This window comes from Epinephelus moara, chromosome 6, assembly GCF_006386435.1.
Source record: "Epinephelus moara isolate mb chromosome 6, YSFRI_EMoa_1.0, whole genome shotgun sequence".
Classification (NCBI taxonomy): Eukaryota; Metazoa; Chordata; class Actinopteri; order Perciformes; family Serranidae; genus Epinephelus; species Epinephelus moara.
Genome location: NC_065511.1, coordinates 20,178,241 through 20,197,146, shown reverse-complemented (window position 1 = coordinate 20,197,146; position 18,906 = coordinate 20,178,241). Strand labels below are relative to the sequence as shown.

General features: G+C 41.6%; 1 protein-coding gene across 2 annotated transcripts in view; it reads left to right on the top strand.

Moving 5' to 3' along the window:
- The window catches only part of deptor (DEP domain containing MTOR-interacting protein), a 43,787-nt gene extending 25,107 nt beyond the window's left edge, over positions 1-18,680 (top strand). For both annotated transcript variants that reach the window (XM_050046507.1, XM_050046506.1), the window contains exons 6-10: positions 149-331; positions 917-1,054; positions 3,883-3,953; positions 5,085-5,189; positions 14,298-18,680. In XM_050046507.1, coding sequence (XP_049902464.1) covers positions 149-331; positions 917-1,054; positions 3,883-3,953; positions 5,085-5,189; positions 14,298-14,420 — 620 coding nt within the window. In that variant the 3' untranslated portion in view covers positions 14,421-18,680. The remainder of the gene's footprint in view (positions 1-148; positions 332-916; positions 1,055-3,882; positions 3,954-5,084; positions 5,190-14,297) is intronic.
- Positions 18,681-18,906: the final 226 nt, after the last annotated feature.

The following is an 18,906-nucleotide window of genomic DNA, read 5'->3' as shown; positions in this document are numbered from 1 at the left end:
GATAGATACTTGTTCAAAGTTTGTCTGTTACAGGCTTCAAGATTTTAGACCAATCAGAACAAAAGTTGTTGCATTTTTCCTTCACTGACTAAATACATACAATACAAATGGGATTATTTACCCACTGTCTGTTTTTCTTTGTCACCAGTCACCAACAAGCACCACTTTGTCGACGGCCCCCTCCTCTACCAGTTCAGGATGAATTTCCGGCGACGACGGCGGCTGATCGAACTTCTTCACGAGCGCGGCCGCAGCATCCCCGAGAGTCACGACAGCCCCTTCTGTCTCCGCAAACAGAACTCAGATGGAGGCAACACAAGCTTCCTCTCAGGTAGACACCGTGCACCATGTCCAGTTTATCCGTTCTTCAATTAAAGACAGACAGAAAACTTTCAGTGTGTCCATTACAGTTTTCGTTCTTTGATTTCACTTTAGAATTTAGATGCTCTCCTTGGTTATTGGATTCTGTCCTGTATGAAATAGAATGGTGACATATTGACCCCTATTACGTTACCTTCTGTTGACACACACCCACACATATGATAACTGGTGTCCTTGGTGGTATCTGCCACATAAAGATAAGAGTAGAGCTGTTTGTGTTTCTAGGTAGAAGAACATGGTGAAAACTGTCATGTTCTTCAATTACATTATCCAGTTGATTTGGCCTCTATAAACATAAGTAGATAATTGGAGATAGTGGTCGCAGGGGAACAACTCTGACTTAACTGAAGTTGGCGAACAAAACAGGAAAACAGGTTTACATAACTAATGTTACATTTTTTTGCACAGTCATGAAAAGTTTAATCCGCTCATTAATTTCACTCTGTATCCGAATGTATTGCGTTCCCCTCCTGCTCTGTCTTTTACTCTCGTCTGTCTTCAGTCTAACATGTCCCTGTGTCTCTGTCTGTCTCAGTGAGTCCCACTAAAGAGATTAAGTTGGCGGTCGGAGTTCGGCGGAGCAGCATGAGCAGCAGCTGTGGCAGCAGCGGTTATTACAGCAGCAGTCCTACGCTCAGCAGCAGTCCACCTGTCCTTTGCAACCCCAAATCTGGTGAGATGACATGGACACACGCATACATTGACCTTCTTTACACCTTCATTTGAATGTGTTTTGGGTGGTCGGATTGCAGTCAGATAGTGCTTCACCATGTGAAGATACAGGTGTAAGTGCCCTCAAAATGCGTTGTGTTCTGATCGGTCAAATCTATCTATCTATCTATCTATCTATCTATCTATCTATACATCTTGCAGTGTCACAAGCATGAACCTCTCATATGTGAGTAGATGCACACTTCCTGTAGATCTTCAGTAACCAGGTCATGATTCCTGGAAAGAGAAAGTATTTTTTTGCTCTTTGAGCACCACAAGCTGAGTGCCATCTAGTTCCATTATATTTGGGAGAAGTCAGATATCTCCACAGCCAACATTTCCAGCACTCTGCACCTCACACCAAAACAATTTCGGCTGATAAGTAGCTCTACAGGTAAGAGATAAAATATGTATTTTTGATTTTGGGGTGAACTGTCCCTTTAACATTCTTCTAAGTATAGAAATACAAAAACTCACAACAGGCTACACAAAAAATTACTCATCACAAACTATAAACTGGTTTCACTTTATTTCAGTGGACTTGAAATGACCTCGTGTTAACTGCAGAGGAAGATCGATATGTGCTGCTGGTAGCGAGTGATAATCATGCATATCATTTAGTGGAGTTTTGAATGAAGTGATGCCTTTGAGCTGTGTGTGTTTGAGTGTGTGTGTGTGTTTTCTGCTTTGTGTGTCTCTACTACTGTGAGGTTTTCCTTTGATGTGTCAAATCCAAACAGGGAGTCCTTGACAGAGTCTCTTTATAGCACCAGAGCCCCCCTCGACATGAGTACTCACAGACGCTGTACACAATGAACAGGAAAAGGAAGGCACACACACACAAGAACCAACACACACACACACACACACACACACACACACACAGAAATCCCCTCAGCCTCACATTAACCTTGGTAATTGTGCACATCACATAATGCGAAGATAAGGACTTCAAACATATAGAACATCCACATTAGATGGTACAGAAGTGGTGGTATGCATATATTGAGCCCGACAGAAAATAAGGATATGCCTCTGATATGAAATGACAGATGATCATGTATTAATGAAATAAGTTGTCCTCAGATCAGATCAGGATTTCCACTGAGAGATTATGGATATGTCCAGATCAAGAGGATAAAAAGGTCCCTCTCACTTCACTTCCTGTGTCTTATCAGATTAGAATGAAGTACCACACAGACCACAAGCGATTCGTCAAGAACACGTACTGTTGTGCTCTCATGTTTGTGTGGAAGGAGTTAATGCAGTTTAAGTTGTTTTGGCACTTTTAGCAGTTTGACCCAGCATACTTTTGCCCACGTTTTCTCAATTTATAAGCGTTGTTTTCTGAGTTTAAATCTATATGAAACAGCCGTGTTTAAGGTAAAATGCATACCCACCTTTTGTTTCAGATTCATAAAGAAGTGTGCACAGTTGGTTCTGGTTTCTAAATCTCAATCTTTGCTTATTAGCAAGGGCGTAGGTTTTGTTTCTGTCAGGACACATATGAAATAGGGGATTTGGTGGTCCTCTGAAAGAAAATGTAGAGCATTAAACACTTAATTTCCAGCATTCTTGTGAATTTTTATGCACTAATTTGTGCCTTTTCTGCATCAAAGTATGCCGTTAATGTCTTTAATTTTGCTAATATAAAAGTCTTCTGCCACTGTGTTATTGGGGGTGGGGGGACAAATTAAGATGTTCTAAACATTGAGGGGAACGTGCGTCTCCCCTGAAATCTCCCCTTTTGCTCATTTGACAAACAGTTGCCCTAAAAAGTATTGCGATTTCACCAAAGATAATTGGTGAAATCACACCTACAGTGAAGCCTTATCCGTTCATTCATCCAAAGTGTTCCTGTAAACTATAATCATCAGTGACATCTCAGTGATTAATCCTCAGAAAAGTGTTCAGTAGTTATTAAATCAACACACTCAAACACTTTAAGGATTAATAATGAACAAAACAATATTAAAAAAGACAAACACAAGCTAGCTGACTGGATGTCAAGAATTAGGATTTTTAGTAGATAACTACAAGTTTAGTAATTGGCATATTATTGGTGTGTGTGTGTGTGTGTGTGTGTGTATGACAGAAACACATGCTGACAGTGACAGTGGCTTAAAAACATCAAAATATCTAATGCAATTCCATTTCTTGCCTCATCTGTCATTTCCATTTCACATGAAACCACATGCTTTGGTCTTATGTATGTGAGATGTGTGCAATCCTCAGCACACATTCCTCTTTAATATGTTTATGTGTGGTAATTGTTGTATGCTTGGTACAGTGTGTGTGTGTATGTGTGTGTGTGTGTGTGTTTTTGTCTATCTGGCTCCTGGTTGCTGACCAATAAGCTACATCCTACCAGGTCTCTGTTTTATCACATTTTGAATCATTTCTACAAATACAGTGAATTTAAAATGGAATTGAAAATCATTTTTTGAGACAAAGAAGTCCAGTAACAGCTGGAGTAGAGTCATGTTGAAGTGAGTAATGGTTAGGGGAAGTTGGAGGAGGGGGAAGGGGAGCTATATTGTTTCAGGAAGCAGTGAGCCTCCGGGTCCCGTAAGCATGTGACTGACATTAGAACTTTCTACACACTTTTTAACCAACAGTATTATGTCTGTGTATTTTCAGCTTGTGTGTGCATGTTCATGCCTGTTTGCATATATTTGCTCATGTATGTGGTTGTACCTGATTTTCAAGGTAGCAAGTAACAGTGTTAGCAAGTAACAGTGTGTGTGTGTGTGTGTGTGTGTGTGTGTGTGTGTGTGTTTCTCTCAACAGTTCTGAAAAGACAAGTGAGTCCAGAGGAGCTGCAGACACCAGGAGGACCTTTTATAAAGAAGACATTCACTGTAGGACACAAACACACACACACACACACACACACACACACACACACACAAAGATTACTTCAGCGTGGATGTTTTCACACATACTCACAGTCACACATTCCCTCTCACAGACACACACTTGTAGACACATGAGGCATGGCACTCAAGTCCTGTGCACAAGCAGGATCTCTGGCACATGCACACACACACACACACACACATGCAACACACACATTTCACTCTATAGTTTGTCTCAGATAAATGCGATCACCTATGTTGGTGAATATGTGAGTGTGTGTTGGTGCATGTGTACACATTTATATGCTGCTAACCAGATTGCTCCAACAAAGTTTCATTGTATAACACACAATGACAATAAAGGATCTGTCTATCACACTTCAAGAACTGAAAATTTTGAATAAGATATGTGTGCAGTATTTTCTAGACATGGTTGCACAGTGTGGATGTTTGTTCTTGACTTTTTGGGGACAATATATGATGGAGAGAATCCATCCACAAAGGTCCACTTAGTGGCTAAAACTACAAATTTTGCAAAAACAGTACATCAGGGATGATGTTTTTTTGTTGGTCAGCTTGGAAGTTAGCATGACTGTGGTTCCCTCAACAAAAAGCTTACGGGATTTTTCCACTGGAGTTTAGATTATTGCAGAAAATAAACTCTGGCGCATAAACATTCATGATACTTACAATTTTTGTTAAGCAAGATAATCTTCTCAAATTCACTCCTCTCTTAGGGTTTTTTTTATGTGTAGATGCAATTGCCAGAAGTAAGAAGCTAACCTTAGGCTATAACGTCACCACCACAACGAGTTAGTAAAGCTGTGTTCGGCGTGATGATGTGCTGTAGTGTCTTTAAGCCTCTCATTAGCAACCACTGTTTTTAAGACACATAAAAGCTTCAGAATTCACGAGTGAGGTGTTTACTGAGGTATTTTATGTCGCAGAACAAAACGTGAAATTCTCTTTACCTTGTGTTAACCACAAACCTTATTTCAGGCATCTAGCCAAAAACCCATTGACTTTGAGACGAGGGAACTGGGAGTGCTAAAATGCCTTTTGAGTTTTAGGACTCGTGTGTTATAAAAACAGTGAGATGTCATCTTATCAACATGTGCTCTCGTTGTTCTTCAGATTATCGGTGACGCTGTGGGCTGGGGGTTTGTGGTGCGAGGCAGCAAACCCTGTCACATCCAGGCTGTGGACCCTGGTGGACCTGCAGCTGCTGCTGGCATGAAGGTAAGAACAGGAGAGATGGATGTAGTCCTGAGAGCACTGTGAGCCCTCAGTGGGCCTCCTCCATCTCTACATCCATGAGGTAAAGATGCGGAGAAAAAAATGAAACTTGTATCCCTTCATCTTCTGTGATTTTATCACTCTATTTCAGACTGTGCACCCACAATGCAATATGAGCCCGTGTTGTTTACGTCTGAGAGATTGAAATCAAACTTAATGTTTGCCTTTGATATTTGAGGTAGCGTCCTCTGTGCTTCTTTGCTAAGTTGTGTACAGAAATGCAAAGTCCACTGATAGTTGTTGTTTGAACAGTGTTTCGAGTGTGTTAAGTATGCACTTATATAAATATACTGTTATATTTCAGTGCACACTGTGAGTGAAATGTTAGAAAACAATGAAAGACAGGAATAGGAGCGGAATAGAAAGTATGGAGACACATCCTGTGTTGCGGAGGAGGGTCTGGACAGTAGCAGAGAGGAGCTGTAAAATCAGGAAGCGTGTTGAGAGAGGGAAAAAGTCACAGAGGGAAAACAGGGTAATGATGGCTCTGCTGCCACAGCTGGCATGAAAGTATGTAAGCAGAGTGGCATTGAGGAATCCTGGGAATGCAGAGCATGGCGACTTAAGCCACAACATGGAGAGAGGAGGAGAGAGCAAGGACTGAATGAAAAACTGTTGGAAAAAAGCAGCAGGAGCCAGAGAGACGAGCAGACAAATGCATAACTTGGAGAGTAGACATGAAGTTAATAAACTGTTGGTTGTCAGCATTTGAATATTGGACCAACCACTGCTAACGTCCAGTGAAGGCTCGAAATTAAAAAGTGAGCATTCAGATGTTTCCTCAGGCTTTGAGTATCGTCTAAGTGTCCAAAATGTCAACATTTCATTACAGAAACCCAAATGTGACAAACATAGAAACAGAATGAGGGTGAAACGGACATTGAACTTTTTGTTGAGGACATTTGACAACAGAAGTGCCGATTGTTGTTAGTTGTTATGGTGATAGCACACTTCAGTGGGGCTGTAAAGCGTGTCACACTCAATAGTTTGAGAGCTTGTTCTCCTTTTGTCTGTCTTTTGTTGATGCTCATCATGTAGCCTGGGCCTATCATTACATTCATAATCATCAACATCTGTGTGTCCTGGTGTGTTACAGAGTCAACAGTCAAAACTCAAAGTATATCTTACCAACGTCTGACATAAGGGACATGGACGACATAGCCAAAGACGACAAAAGACTGTGATTCCTCTCGAGCAAGAGACCCTACTCACTTTTGTACAATTCCTCTGCTTGTTTGGTCGTCACTGCAAAACCTCACCTCAGTGAATTAGCGACTTCCAGCAAGTAGGTTTACATTGTGGAAAGTCAGTAAAACAAGCGGCAACCTCTGGGGCTGAAAAATGAAGTTAACACAGAAGCAATCTGGAAATCCATCGGTTAACAAAAAAAATAAAAAATAAAAAATTCTTCCTTTACCTCTGGAGGCACTGCCCGGAGTTTTTCGACTAACGGAAGTGCAGGGGCCTCGGGGATCGCTCACCCCCTTCACTTCTGGCGGTGCCCCCAGTGTTACACTCCTACCTGCTACTCGAACCAAACGGCGGTAAAAACGTTGCCGCTAATGCCCTTTTTTCCTGTCGTGAGGAGTGGAAGGTGTGCTGGTGGATGCACAACGCTTGTAAGTTGTGCTGTTGTCCATGTTTTTCACGTTGACCAGACGGCGTTTTGGGTGGTGCGGTCACCATGGACGCGGAGCTTGCTGTTTCTGTAGGTACACATTTCCTGGGGACACCTGCACGTCTCGGCCCCGCCCCCTCCATTGTGATTGGCTAAAGCACAGCATCGTTCAGCCTCAAAGCTCCGCCCTCCCCCCCTCTGTAGTTGTCTTTCACACAGGGCTGCCACCAGATTCTACAATGTAAATTGCAGAATCTGTCTTGAGAGATTAACACAGAAGTAACAAAAACTGCAATTCCTCTGATGGCCACTTGAGGCTGGCTCCAGAAGCCAGTCAGGCCCCTCTAGACACCCATGTTGGAATACCCAATTTTACAGCAGCAGCAAAAAACAGTGATGGTCTCTGTAGCTAATTTCCTCCTTCATGACGTCTGCACGGGGGTGAATTTTATAACTCACCCATTTATGTTTTATTACGCCTTAAAGTGAGGCATAATTAAGGGCGGGCCACTTTGACTGACAGACTGTCTGCTGATAGTGTCCTCAATTCTTAGTCAGCTCCACCCCTCGCTCCTCCACAGCTCTAACCTTTCCCCTAAATATGGTCAACTCTGCCTCCAAAAATCCAAGATGGCGACGGCTGAAATGCTGAACTCACTTGAGTGAGGTTAAAAAGCAATGGGTGATGTCACGGTAACTACGTCCATTATTTTTACACAGTCTGTGTGCTACAGCGGTCAGAAGATGGCCACCACTCTGATCATCCTGCTGTGTTGATTTGAATGGGAATGTCTGTTATACTCATTTTGTTTCTGTGCTGACAACCCTTAAGAACAACAACAACAACAAAAAAAAGTGAGCTACAACCTTTTAACATATGGGAGATTGAAACAAATGTGCAGTTTTTTAGTTCAAACTGAAAAGCATTGCAAAGCTACTGCTGTTTTCTCCCCATAACTGCAGCAAAATTGAACTTTGCCGACTAATTAAAGGATGTATACTCAAAGTGATGTGAGGGAGAAGACACTTGAGATGAAGAGTGAGGAGTGTGAGGGGTGAGGAAGGAGGCAGAGGAAGTAATATCACTTCTGCTTTTTTTACCGTCAGCTGTCATATTTTATCACCATGGGAACACGTGTCATAGCTCACAGTCTGTTATATAAGTGTGTGTGTGTGTGTGTGTGTGATTAGCTCCGTTGACCTGAGGATGGACTGATTGTGAAACCTACTGTGAGGATGTCATGTAACACTTGTACTCCAAATTTTAAGTCATTTTAATTTTTGTCTGTTTTTGTTTTTTATTTATTCTGAGAGGCAGCATTATCTTTTATGTGCTGAGGGCAAAAAACCCAAAACAAAACCAGGTCATAAACGCCTAAGATTACATTCCTAGTATTCAGCAGTGTGTGCTACAGCATCGCCAGTATATCGCCAGGAGTTCATTGCACTCACTGCCATTCCTCGAAGGTTACTCCTGTTCCACCTCACCTGAGTAGTTTTATTGACGTGTAATCAAGCACTAACACGGGGAATGCTGTGCTGTGAGGTGTTGGCACTGCGGTCCAGGCAGAAGGCCAAAGGAGAAACTTATACCCATTAGCTCAGGGGGGGTAGGTAGTAAAAAGCATCATGAAGCTCTTCTCATTCCTCATCGTACACACATGCGCTGTCAAACACTCCGTATCTCTTCCTATCTTTTTCCACCTCACGCAGACACACACATCAACATCACCCTAGCCATAATGGATCTGAGCACTTACGTAACTGTCCGATACATCACTGTTAGAGCCTCTTCTAATGCACTTTTATAAAGCTGCAGGTAGAGCAGGATGTGTGTTTGTCTCACTTTGTGTCCATTTGTGCATCCTGTACCGTACTGCGTGTTTGCACACCATTATGTGTACTGAACAATATGTTCTCACATTATTTCTACCACATGGATGTAACCACCAGAGTTTTTCCATTTGAAAGATTTTTAACCCTAAAATTGAACATTTAAAGATTAAAAGATTTAGAGGTTAGGTGAGTCAGGCACTGGAGCAAGTTGTGATGTAAAAGTACTCTAATACCATGTGTACATTTTTTTTATGTGACATTTAATCCCATATTTGAGCACATTGATTACGCCAAAGACACACAATTATGAACAGTTACAACATGCATAAAAGATCTAATAGTCTGACTCCCTCTTAAAGGAAAAGTTTAACATTTTAGGAAATACTTTTCTGCTTGTTCTGCTTGCTAACACCCTGGACTCTTGTCACTAGTGCCTTTTGCACTGCCTGTTCAAGGCAAGAACACTTTAATGCCACCTTGCTGCTCGGTTTAAAAGGTACAGAGTTGTCTCACCTTTAAGCTGGCATCGGAGATAGTAACATCACCGAAACAATGTCTGTATGAAAGGGACAGCAGGCAGGACGAGATCCTGGGCGGCACGGTTGTGATGTTCTGGCGACGTCTTATGCATGCAACAGAGGAAAAGCTCAGCCATCATTTAACAGAGACAGTAAATGATTGTTATTGCCTTGTCAATGCCATTGTTATCGTTCAGAAAGTGCTGCTGTTGTTTGGATCTGTGTAAAAATGCAAAGGCAGCATAAAGTAGGGACTTCGTAGCGGCCCTATAGCGCGATCTCTGTGTAAGAAGAGCTACCGTGAGGTTGCAAGACCACCAGATAACTCCAGGGAGTTCACATTGCACGGCTGGCTGACCAGTCCTGAGTCGCGGAGACTATCGTAATCTTTTGAGTGTTCATACCTGATGACGTGTGTTTCTGTCATCAGGAGTCTTGCCAACTGCGTTACGACCTGTGTGTGCACACTACAAGATTTCTCCACCGAGCCCTCGCCAACAGAGCCCCAGATTACGCGGCAACGTCACCAAACTATGTTTTGTCACACGTGAACAAAACAGGATATTATGAGGTTCCCCAGCGCTGAACTCTGCTCGTCAGCATTGATGTCCGACAGCTTGGAGGTCTGCGGGTGGTTTGCGCCCTGCTCTACTGTGGATGCCGCCATTGTTGTTGTTGCTTGCCGGCTTGTCCTCCTCCCATTTCTTCCGTCCTCCTGCGTGCTGACGTGGGACGTATCCCGCCTCTCATTGGTTGATGTTCTTTGTCTGTCGTGTCAAACTGTAAGTTTTTTAGCATGCCAGATATCCAGTCCCAGTCGCAGAGAAGGGGGCAACTTGCTCATAGGCTTGTTCACACATGAGGACTCGACCATCTGCCGCCTCACCTCCAACCCAAGGTGGCTTTCAGGATCCTCTGCGACGTCAAAATCAGGGTGAAAATTGTGTAATGGCTAGGCTTAACACTCCACAAAACCACAGCTTGTAGTTTTGACATATTTGAACTTTTACAAGATATATCATTTGTTAATTAGTGAGCCAAAAAACAGGCTGTGCTAGAGTGTGGGACTTATTCATACACATGAATGTCCATTATTTTCAAGCCCTTGCCGAACAAGTTCACACAGTGCTGATTAAGCTTATCACCACCAGGGGAAGCTCTGTATTTCGCTGTATATCGGAGTTTTGGAGTCTGTGGCAACTTCCCTGCCTGGCGCACGGGAAGTGATGCGTTTTACGTCAACTTGCCGGAGCTAAAGGGGGAAGGGTACTACTTTTTGTTTTGTTTTGTCAGTGCTTCATCTGTATGTGCAGGACTCTGATGTTTTCTTCTGATAACTGTGTATGTTCACAGTTGGAAAGAAATATTTCTTTAAAAAGGATTTGGGGAGAGACCATAGTGACGGAGCAAGAGTTTTCTAAGAAGCGTCCAAGAAGAGTTCCTGGAGTGGATACTTCAGATAAAAAAAGAAACTCTGTGCTCAGAGGAAGGATTAAAGTAAAAAAAAAAAAAAAAAAGTTGAGGAGAGCGCTCCTGAGGGCGGAGGAGATGTAGCGAGCTCAGCTGCAAGCATTCGTTATTAGCACACATTGTAATTACTGTCACTGCCACACAGGGGAGACAATAGACCCACACTACGGCTTCAAGCCTCATTAGTCGACTCAACTAATTTTAGATTCTAGAGGTTTTAGAAATTTCTGCCAGATCGCCTTTTGTTTGATATTCAGTTTAAGCCTTGTCATGATGTCTGATGAATTGCCCAAATTATTATTGATCTTGCTCTTGGGCGATTGGTTGGATTTCCGCTGTTCATTCATTCTTGGCAAGAAAGCGGATAAGCCACACCAGCCAGGGACCCTTACGGTGTGTGGTTTCAATTTAGTCAGTTAGTGTTTCTCTGGCGTTCTGATCCCTCAGGGGACGTACATGCAAGTATGGCCTCAGGTCATCTATCACCTGAGTATCTATATTCTCCACATGCAGCTGTTATTGCAATATGAATATCTCAGCGTGGCCTCCTCACACGTGTTGTTTATTCTCTCCCTACATCTTCTCTTTATGCCAGTTTCTCTCTCTGTCCTCACTCTGTGTGAGAGTGACTTTAACCCTCTGAGTGCAAGGAGCCATTCAGTCCAGCTGGGCCCCAGCCAAGACTAACAACCCCACAGGCTGAAAGGAGAGAAGCATCCATGGGAGAGAAAGATGGGGGAGGTGTCGGAGTTGGAGAGAGTTAAAGAGGTTGAAAGGAATGGTGGAACATAGAGAGACATGAATAGAAGTGGAGAAAAAGAGAGCGTGTCCAGAGTACTTTGACTTTGCAAGAAGTGGGATGTAGGCTAGAGAGGTTAAGATGTGATTACAGTGAGAGACTGAAATTCCTCTGTAGCACAGGATTAACAGTCTGACCTTTTTTTTTTTATTCTTTCCCTCTATCACTCTTAATCTCTTTCCCCTAATGCCCTCTGCCTACTCTGATCTGTCTTTGCCTGAAACATTTACAGAGACCGGAAAATCATCAAGTAGCAATTGCTGTAGGAAAAAACAAAAACAAAAATAGCCACCTTTATGTGCATGTTCTGTATGTAACACAGTTTATGTAAGGAACAGTCAGAGGGTTTAAAGAGCTGCTCCTGGTAAACTGTTTCCTGAGTCAAAGGCTCATGAAACACATCTGTAAAAGTTTTTCATCCATCGTCACTCAGCAGTTTGCGTCTGCACTTTGTTGATTTATAGGCAATATAAATATCAGAATGATTATGTGCTTTTGTTCTTTGGGACACGCCTCAAACCTTTATTTGCATCTTGGAGAGCTTTTGGAAAACTTTTTGGAGCCAATAAATTGGGGGGTGTGCTTGCGTGTGTGTGCGCCTGCAATAGCTTGCCAAACCAACCCACGGCAGCAGCAGAAAAAGCAGCATAATGTTGCAAAAGCAGCAGCCAGCAGGCAGCTCCGACAACAAACCTCGCCTCTATCAGAGTCGCTGAGCTGGAGCAGAGCTTGAATAACGATAAGGGAGGCGGGACGCAGGCATGACATGGGAGTGATTTGAGCGTGGCTGGTGTCACTTATGTCAGGCAACACTGTCAGTGTTTACTAGTTTATCTTTACTGTTGGAGCTGAAGCATCGTCTGGTTGGTTAAATTGTTTGGCTTTGTTAGCTGCAGCACTGCAAGTAAAGGAATATTGCAGCAAAATATATGTCTTTAGAATGTCAAACGTTAGTCCTCTGTAAACTGAAAATGTGGTTCTGAAATATTGGAAGCTTGCTCTCTTGTAGAGGACAACAGCATGGCCGGATTAACCTGTTTGGGAGCCTCAGGGCAGAATGACCTTCAAGGTTAAAAATTCATGTTTTGTCATTCTGTAACACAGGGTTGCATAAACAAATGCAAGTTGTAGTCACTTAAACAGTGCACAAGAAAACAAACAAAAACACTGTTTTGTGGTGGAGCACAGAGGATGAGTCTCACAGCCTGAGGAGAAAAAAGCTGCTCTGTAGTCTGGTGGTACGATAGCGGATACTTGTGTATCGCTTGCCAGACGGCAGCAGGGCGAACAGGCTGTTGCTGGGGTGGATGTTGTTGAAATCGCCTTATGCAGAATGTAAGCAAAAATATGAAATAATAAAGTTCTGCTTGACATATAGTTTGACATTTTGGGAAATATGCTTATTTGCATTTTTGCAGAGAGTGAGAAGATTGATACTATTCTTATCTGTCCTTCGCCAGGCAGTGGAGACTGCTGTAAAATGTCAAATATCCTGACAGTAGTACATGAGACAGATAATTTGTTAAAAAAAAATCATCTTCTTCTGGCTCCTCCTTGTGCTCCTCATGGCACTTGGAAGAATCCAATGCGCTCAAATTAAGCTCAGTATCGTCAGTGCATGGCTTCAGGAGGAGCTTTGCAAACACAGTGACTGAGAAACAACCGCCAGCAGTGAAGGGACTGCCCATTCCTCTTTTGCTAATAACAGCATACATGACATAGACAAGTAAACAGAAGAAGGTCAACGCTGAAAAGCAAGCTAAAGAGAGAGTGCCTGAGCCTGTATTTATTTTTAATCCTTTCAGGTCTTGTAGCTCTCTCCATCTCAGAGAAGCCGCTCCCATGTTTACTATCGTTTAATCTTGGTTTTAACATCAGTCGTCTTCTGTTTACTTGCCTTTGCCGTGTATGCTTTCGTTCAGGTGCAGTGAATTCTTGCAAATACCATGAGAAGCACTAGGAGGAGCCAATAGATTATCCATCTCATGTACTACTGTCAGGATATAGTGACAGTTTCAGCAAATATGACAAAAGTTATATTTTAGTCAAGAACACTTTAGTCAAAGAAAACTTTATTTCCATTTGCATTATTATATTTAATGGTATGGCTCTGTTCTGGGGCCTCTCTACCTTTCCGAGGCCTACACAGAAAGCCTCTTCCACACGCCTACATGGAAAGCCTTAAGGCAGAGAGAGCACACCTCTCCGCCCTTCTTGTGTAAATAAAGAAAGCCTGAGGTGGTGAGAGCAAACCTCCCTGCCCTTCCATGCGCCTACATGGAAAGCCTAAGGCAGGGAGAGCAGCATCAATGACAAACAGAAATGACAGAAAAGGGGTTGCGGGTTGCAAAGCAGCTTGCAGAGGAAGCAGCAACAGTTGGCAGGCCAGAGCAGTTTAAACAGGGCACTCTGAATGAGATTTGCCAATTGGTTGCATAGAAAGGAATCACGTGATCAGCTGACTCCCCTCCATCAATCAGCTGCTCCATCAGTGGATTGGGCTTTTTTCGCAACAAGGAAGCTAATGAGCTTATTTTCCAAAATGACAAACTATACACCTCGGTACACTGCCAAATACACTATTTCCACATCACACTATCATCTTCCCAAAGCTCAAAGGTGAAGAAATGATTTTATTCCCCAAAGACAGATTCTCAGTGGACCTGTAAGTCCATTACTTCTCTCTTACTAACTGCTTCTATCACTTTCACTTCCAACAAAGTTTGACTTTTGTTTGATTGGTGTGAAAGACGATAGCATTTGGACAAAGCATCAATCATCTCTCCCCTCTCTGTCCGTCTTTTCTTCAGGTGTGTCAGTTTGTGGTGTCGGTGAACGGACTGAACGTCCTCTCTCACGACTACCGGACCGTCAGCAACCTGATCCTCACTGGACCCAGGACAATCGTCATGGAAGTGATGGAGGAAGCCTGAGGAGAGCCGTGAGAGAATCCCTCATAGATGAGTAGTGCAGTAATAACGTGGGGACTAGAAGGTTTAGTACTTGACCTTAAAACCACAGCGACAGAGCAACGTGGACGACTTGAGCCGCAACTCTCTCTCTGTCCCAACATTGTTTGAATTTGGAGACGCACGCGTAAAACAGGGAAAGTGCAAGAGCCGACACTTCTACAGATGTTAATCCAACTGCCCACTGAGACTCTCAAGTGTTGTTGAAGAGACCCCAGACTTTTTGTGTGGAATAGGATGACCCATGTTGGATGCTTTTTGTTTGGATTTGGAGCGGTTTCATGAATCTGTGGCTGACCATGACCAAGTGTTTAAAGGACGAGAGACTGAGTTCTTCAGTAGAACCAGGAGATGAACCGGTACAAGCTGAAAGTGTAACAATAAGAAGGACTATTTCATGCAGACACATTCAGTGACCTCTCCCCCAGTTATTTCCAACAATGGACCTGTGGCAACACTGCCCTCTGCTGGGAGGCAGAGACACACACACACACACACACACACACACACACACACACACACACACACACACAGAGGAGCATTTCTATTTCAACGACATAAATCACATGTCTTTGGTGTCGGGGTGTTTTTGTTTTTTCTTTGCTTGGGGAAACCATTGTGTTAAATAGAAAGAGACACATTTCTACCCTTGTGTGCTAAAACAAATCGATGCCCAGGTAAATGTATGTGTAGCTGCTGGGAATTAGTTAGTTTACAAGATAAAAAGTGCAGTGATAAACAGTATGTGACATAAACAGGCACAATGTACATAGAAGAGTTACGAGGGAGTAAACGCACAAACAAACTGAAGAAGTCCTGCTTTAGAAAAACAGTGTTTATCAGGTGAAGCCTCATAATTGTGCAAATTAAAACAAGCTGCAACACTGAGAACATTGGAGACTTTAAAGATACTTGCTTTATAAGGCTTTATAAATTAATAACCCCTTATCTTTATTAGTATCCCTTAGTTTAGATTTTTTAAAGAAATACGTGATATGCAAACCAGAAACTTCCACAATGACATAATGTGTCATTATTTGTAAGAGGTTGTTTAAAAGAATAGAAACTTAGGAGTAAATGATCTCTGTCTTACATACTATTGAGATATTCTTAACTCTCAAATATTAGGAAAAAATAGAAAATATTTCTAAGAGGAGTTGCATTTATTGTTTAAAAAATGAAAGGTTTGTTTCATAACAACGGCAATGCCAAATACATCCTAAACTGTAATGCCAACCAAATATAATTTGGAAACTTAACAGATTTTCTTGCAGCAGACATCGGAGTCAGTTGACCTAAAATATAGAATATACGTCTATATATCCTTTGATGTTAGAAGAATTAAAGGGTGAAATGACTATATGAGCACTTGAACTATTAATCATTTGTTTTTTAACTAACAAACGCACTTAGGTGACAAAAGCTTTGTTTATGTTTAATAATATTTCGATTTTTAACATGTATATGTTTATATACAAGATTTCATTGTTGATTTTTTTTATGCAATCTTTATCAATTACTCACCCTGTCTTATGTTGAATTTGGGATGGAAAGTGAATTAATTCAAGTCATATGGCTCCATGTTTAACAGCAATACCATATCAAAACACCTGTTTACAAACTCTCACACAACTCGTGCAGTATAATCTAAGACACTTTCACATAATCTGAAGGGTAGCGTGCCTGTGCTGTTCATGCATGACTGGATAAGTGATCCTTGGATTACACTGCGCGAGTTGTGCGAGAGTTTGATGTTTTGATATAGTTTTGCTGTTGTGAAACGTGGACCCCATAGACTTCAATTCATGAAAAATGTTTGCCTTTTTTGGATTTTTCATTCACTGTGGAGACATGCAAAAAAAACAAAGTTTTCTTAAAGAATTAAGCATAACACGGGGTAAGTAACTGATATACAACTGATAATTTGGAGGGTGAAGTATTCCTTTAAAAAGGGTTACCTGAGAGTTAACTGCACTAAAGCAGACCTGACATTTAGATAAATGTATCATTAGAGTCCAAAATAACATCACGAGAATTAACTGTATGTTTATAGACTGTGCCATCACGTGCTTAGACATACTAGCATGAGGAGACCACATTTAAAACTTTACAATAATAAAAAGAAAAGCATGGACAAGTGATGCACATGTTGCTGATACAGCATGTGTCTGTAATCAGTGGCTGAGCGAGTAAACACTTGTTTGTTTTAGACAAAACAACACTGCCTGGTTCATAGAATATGTACTTAGTTTAGTCCTGAGGTGACATTATTACTAAATACAACCTTTTTTATTCAACATGAACATATATTCAGGAAATCTGTATTGACAAACTGTTGAATGAACACAGACTGTATGTCACAGTTAACTGCCTCCAAGTCTCAGAAGTGGACATCTCATTGTTTTTTCCCCCTCAGTATGCTTCGATGTTGTAAGCAGTGAAATGCATGATTCCTGTAAATCTGTGCTTATGTAGCATTAGCTTCGAATCCAAAGTTCTTCTTCAGTTAATTGACATGTAGGACTGAGTTATCTGACAGATCATTTCAGATGTAAAGTAGATTTGGGCCTTCAAAACTCTTCATTTTTCACATGCTTTCTGAAGAACAAAACTAAAGTTCAGTTTATAAAATTGTAGAATATTTGATGTTCTCTGGCTGATAAACATTCGTGACATTTTGTCGTAGTTGGATGCCGATCTCAAAACTGCTCGCTCATGTTGTTGGGTGATGTCATACAACACACTGTTTTCACATCATGTAAAGATCATGGATAGTTTTGGGTTTGCTGAGTTTGGAGGAGATATAATAGGGACACAGAGGTGTCAATATTCTTCTGTACTTTTTCATATTGGTTGTTTCTTTCCACACACCATTCAGCAGGTAACATGACGAAAATCACTTCCTCTGCAGACATTAGTGAGTCATCAATCAAGAATTTACATTAGTCTTTAACAGCTGATATCTACACCCATCATGGGTTCAGTTTTATTTTATTTTTGAATTAAAGATTCACTATGCAGGAAATGTCGGCTACTGTTTGCAAATATTATCCCCAGCAAAAGTAAACGTGAAAGCTAACCTCAGACTGGCGTTTTACCTTGCCAGTTTTTCAATGCTGCATCTGTGATTTTTGTAGCTTCCTCTTGAACGCCTGCTGCTTACGGTCTGGCACCTGGTTTCTAGTCCTGACCTCACCTGTGTGCTGTGTACGGGAACATCCTGAACACAGCAAAATGAGAAGTAAATAAGAAAATAGAGGCAAATGGCAGAGTCTTTGCAGATAAATACATCTCCACACATCTACTGGGTCATAAGTGATGATGAGGGATAAGAGGGATGACCTTTGCATGAGTCTATACATTGTTTTTTATTTATTTTTAAATGAAAATCCTGCATAGTGTACCTTTTAAAAAAACTCACCTACCCACAGTTTTAGACCCAGTGTTTGTTCTTCTAACTGTGTCTGGAAATGATGTGGTTGAACAGCTGTGATTCTTGAGGAGAGGGGAGACGTTGCTTGTTTGTCTGAAGGCAGTTTAGAAAGAGCACAAAGGTTGATTATGGTCAAAGTTGACTCTTGGTAACTGAAAATATGCAGAATTGTGAAATGTGTGTATGAAAAAGTGTTGAAGGAGTTCTTTGGGGTCATGGGTTGGCTGAAACAGGTTCACTGACTGCTCGACAATAAGCCTGAAAGCGTTTGCCTTAAGACCTTATTTTGCTGCTAATCATAGTCGGTGGTCATCTAATCTCCTGTTCCGTTCCCCTAGATCTGTTTATCTCTGGCTGCGTATATTAAAAGTGCTCGTTGTATTAGGCGATCATGCGTCAGTTCTGTTGACAATCAGTGTTTCAAGGACACCACCTTCAAATAGCACAACAGCAGTTTTAAAAAGCAATGGTCAGACAGAATGTATTCTCCGCCATCCTCTACATTGTGCTGTTGATATTGTCAGTTTTATACTTAATCTTTGGTGACTGGTTTACTCATCTAATTAAAGGGATTCTTTTACTTCACGTTCACCTCATAAGGCCGGGGTGAGGGGCCCAAATATTCTCAGTGTGTTTTATTTTCTGGGGTATCAGAGATTGAATGTCGGGTTTGACAACAGTATAAGCTCACACAGTACCACAGTCTGTTTATGACAAAGCAGCTAAAGCTCATTCTGATGTTCTCGTGTATTAAACAGTTGATTAAGTGTTTAATAAACAAAGTGATTCTACTCTGTGCTTATGGTTTCATCTCCAGGACAGCTGGAAGTCTTTGTTCTTGGTAATTGACGTGATTTAGGCTCAGATTTTGGCTTTTTGGGTCCTATTTAGTGCTTGTTCAGTCCCATGAGTGTGTTGACTGTGCATGTCTAAAAGTCACACAAAAGGAGGTATTTTGTTTAAATAATGATAAAAAACTTATTTTTAATGGAAATATAACTACTGACTTTAAAAATG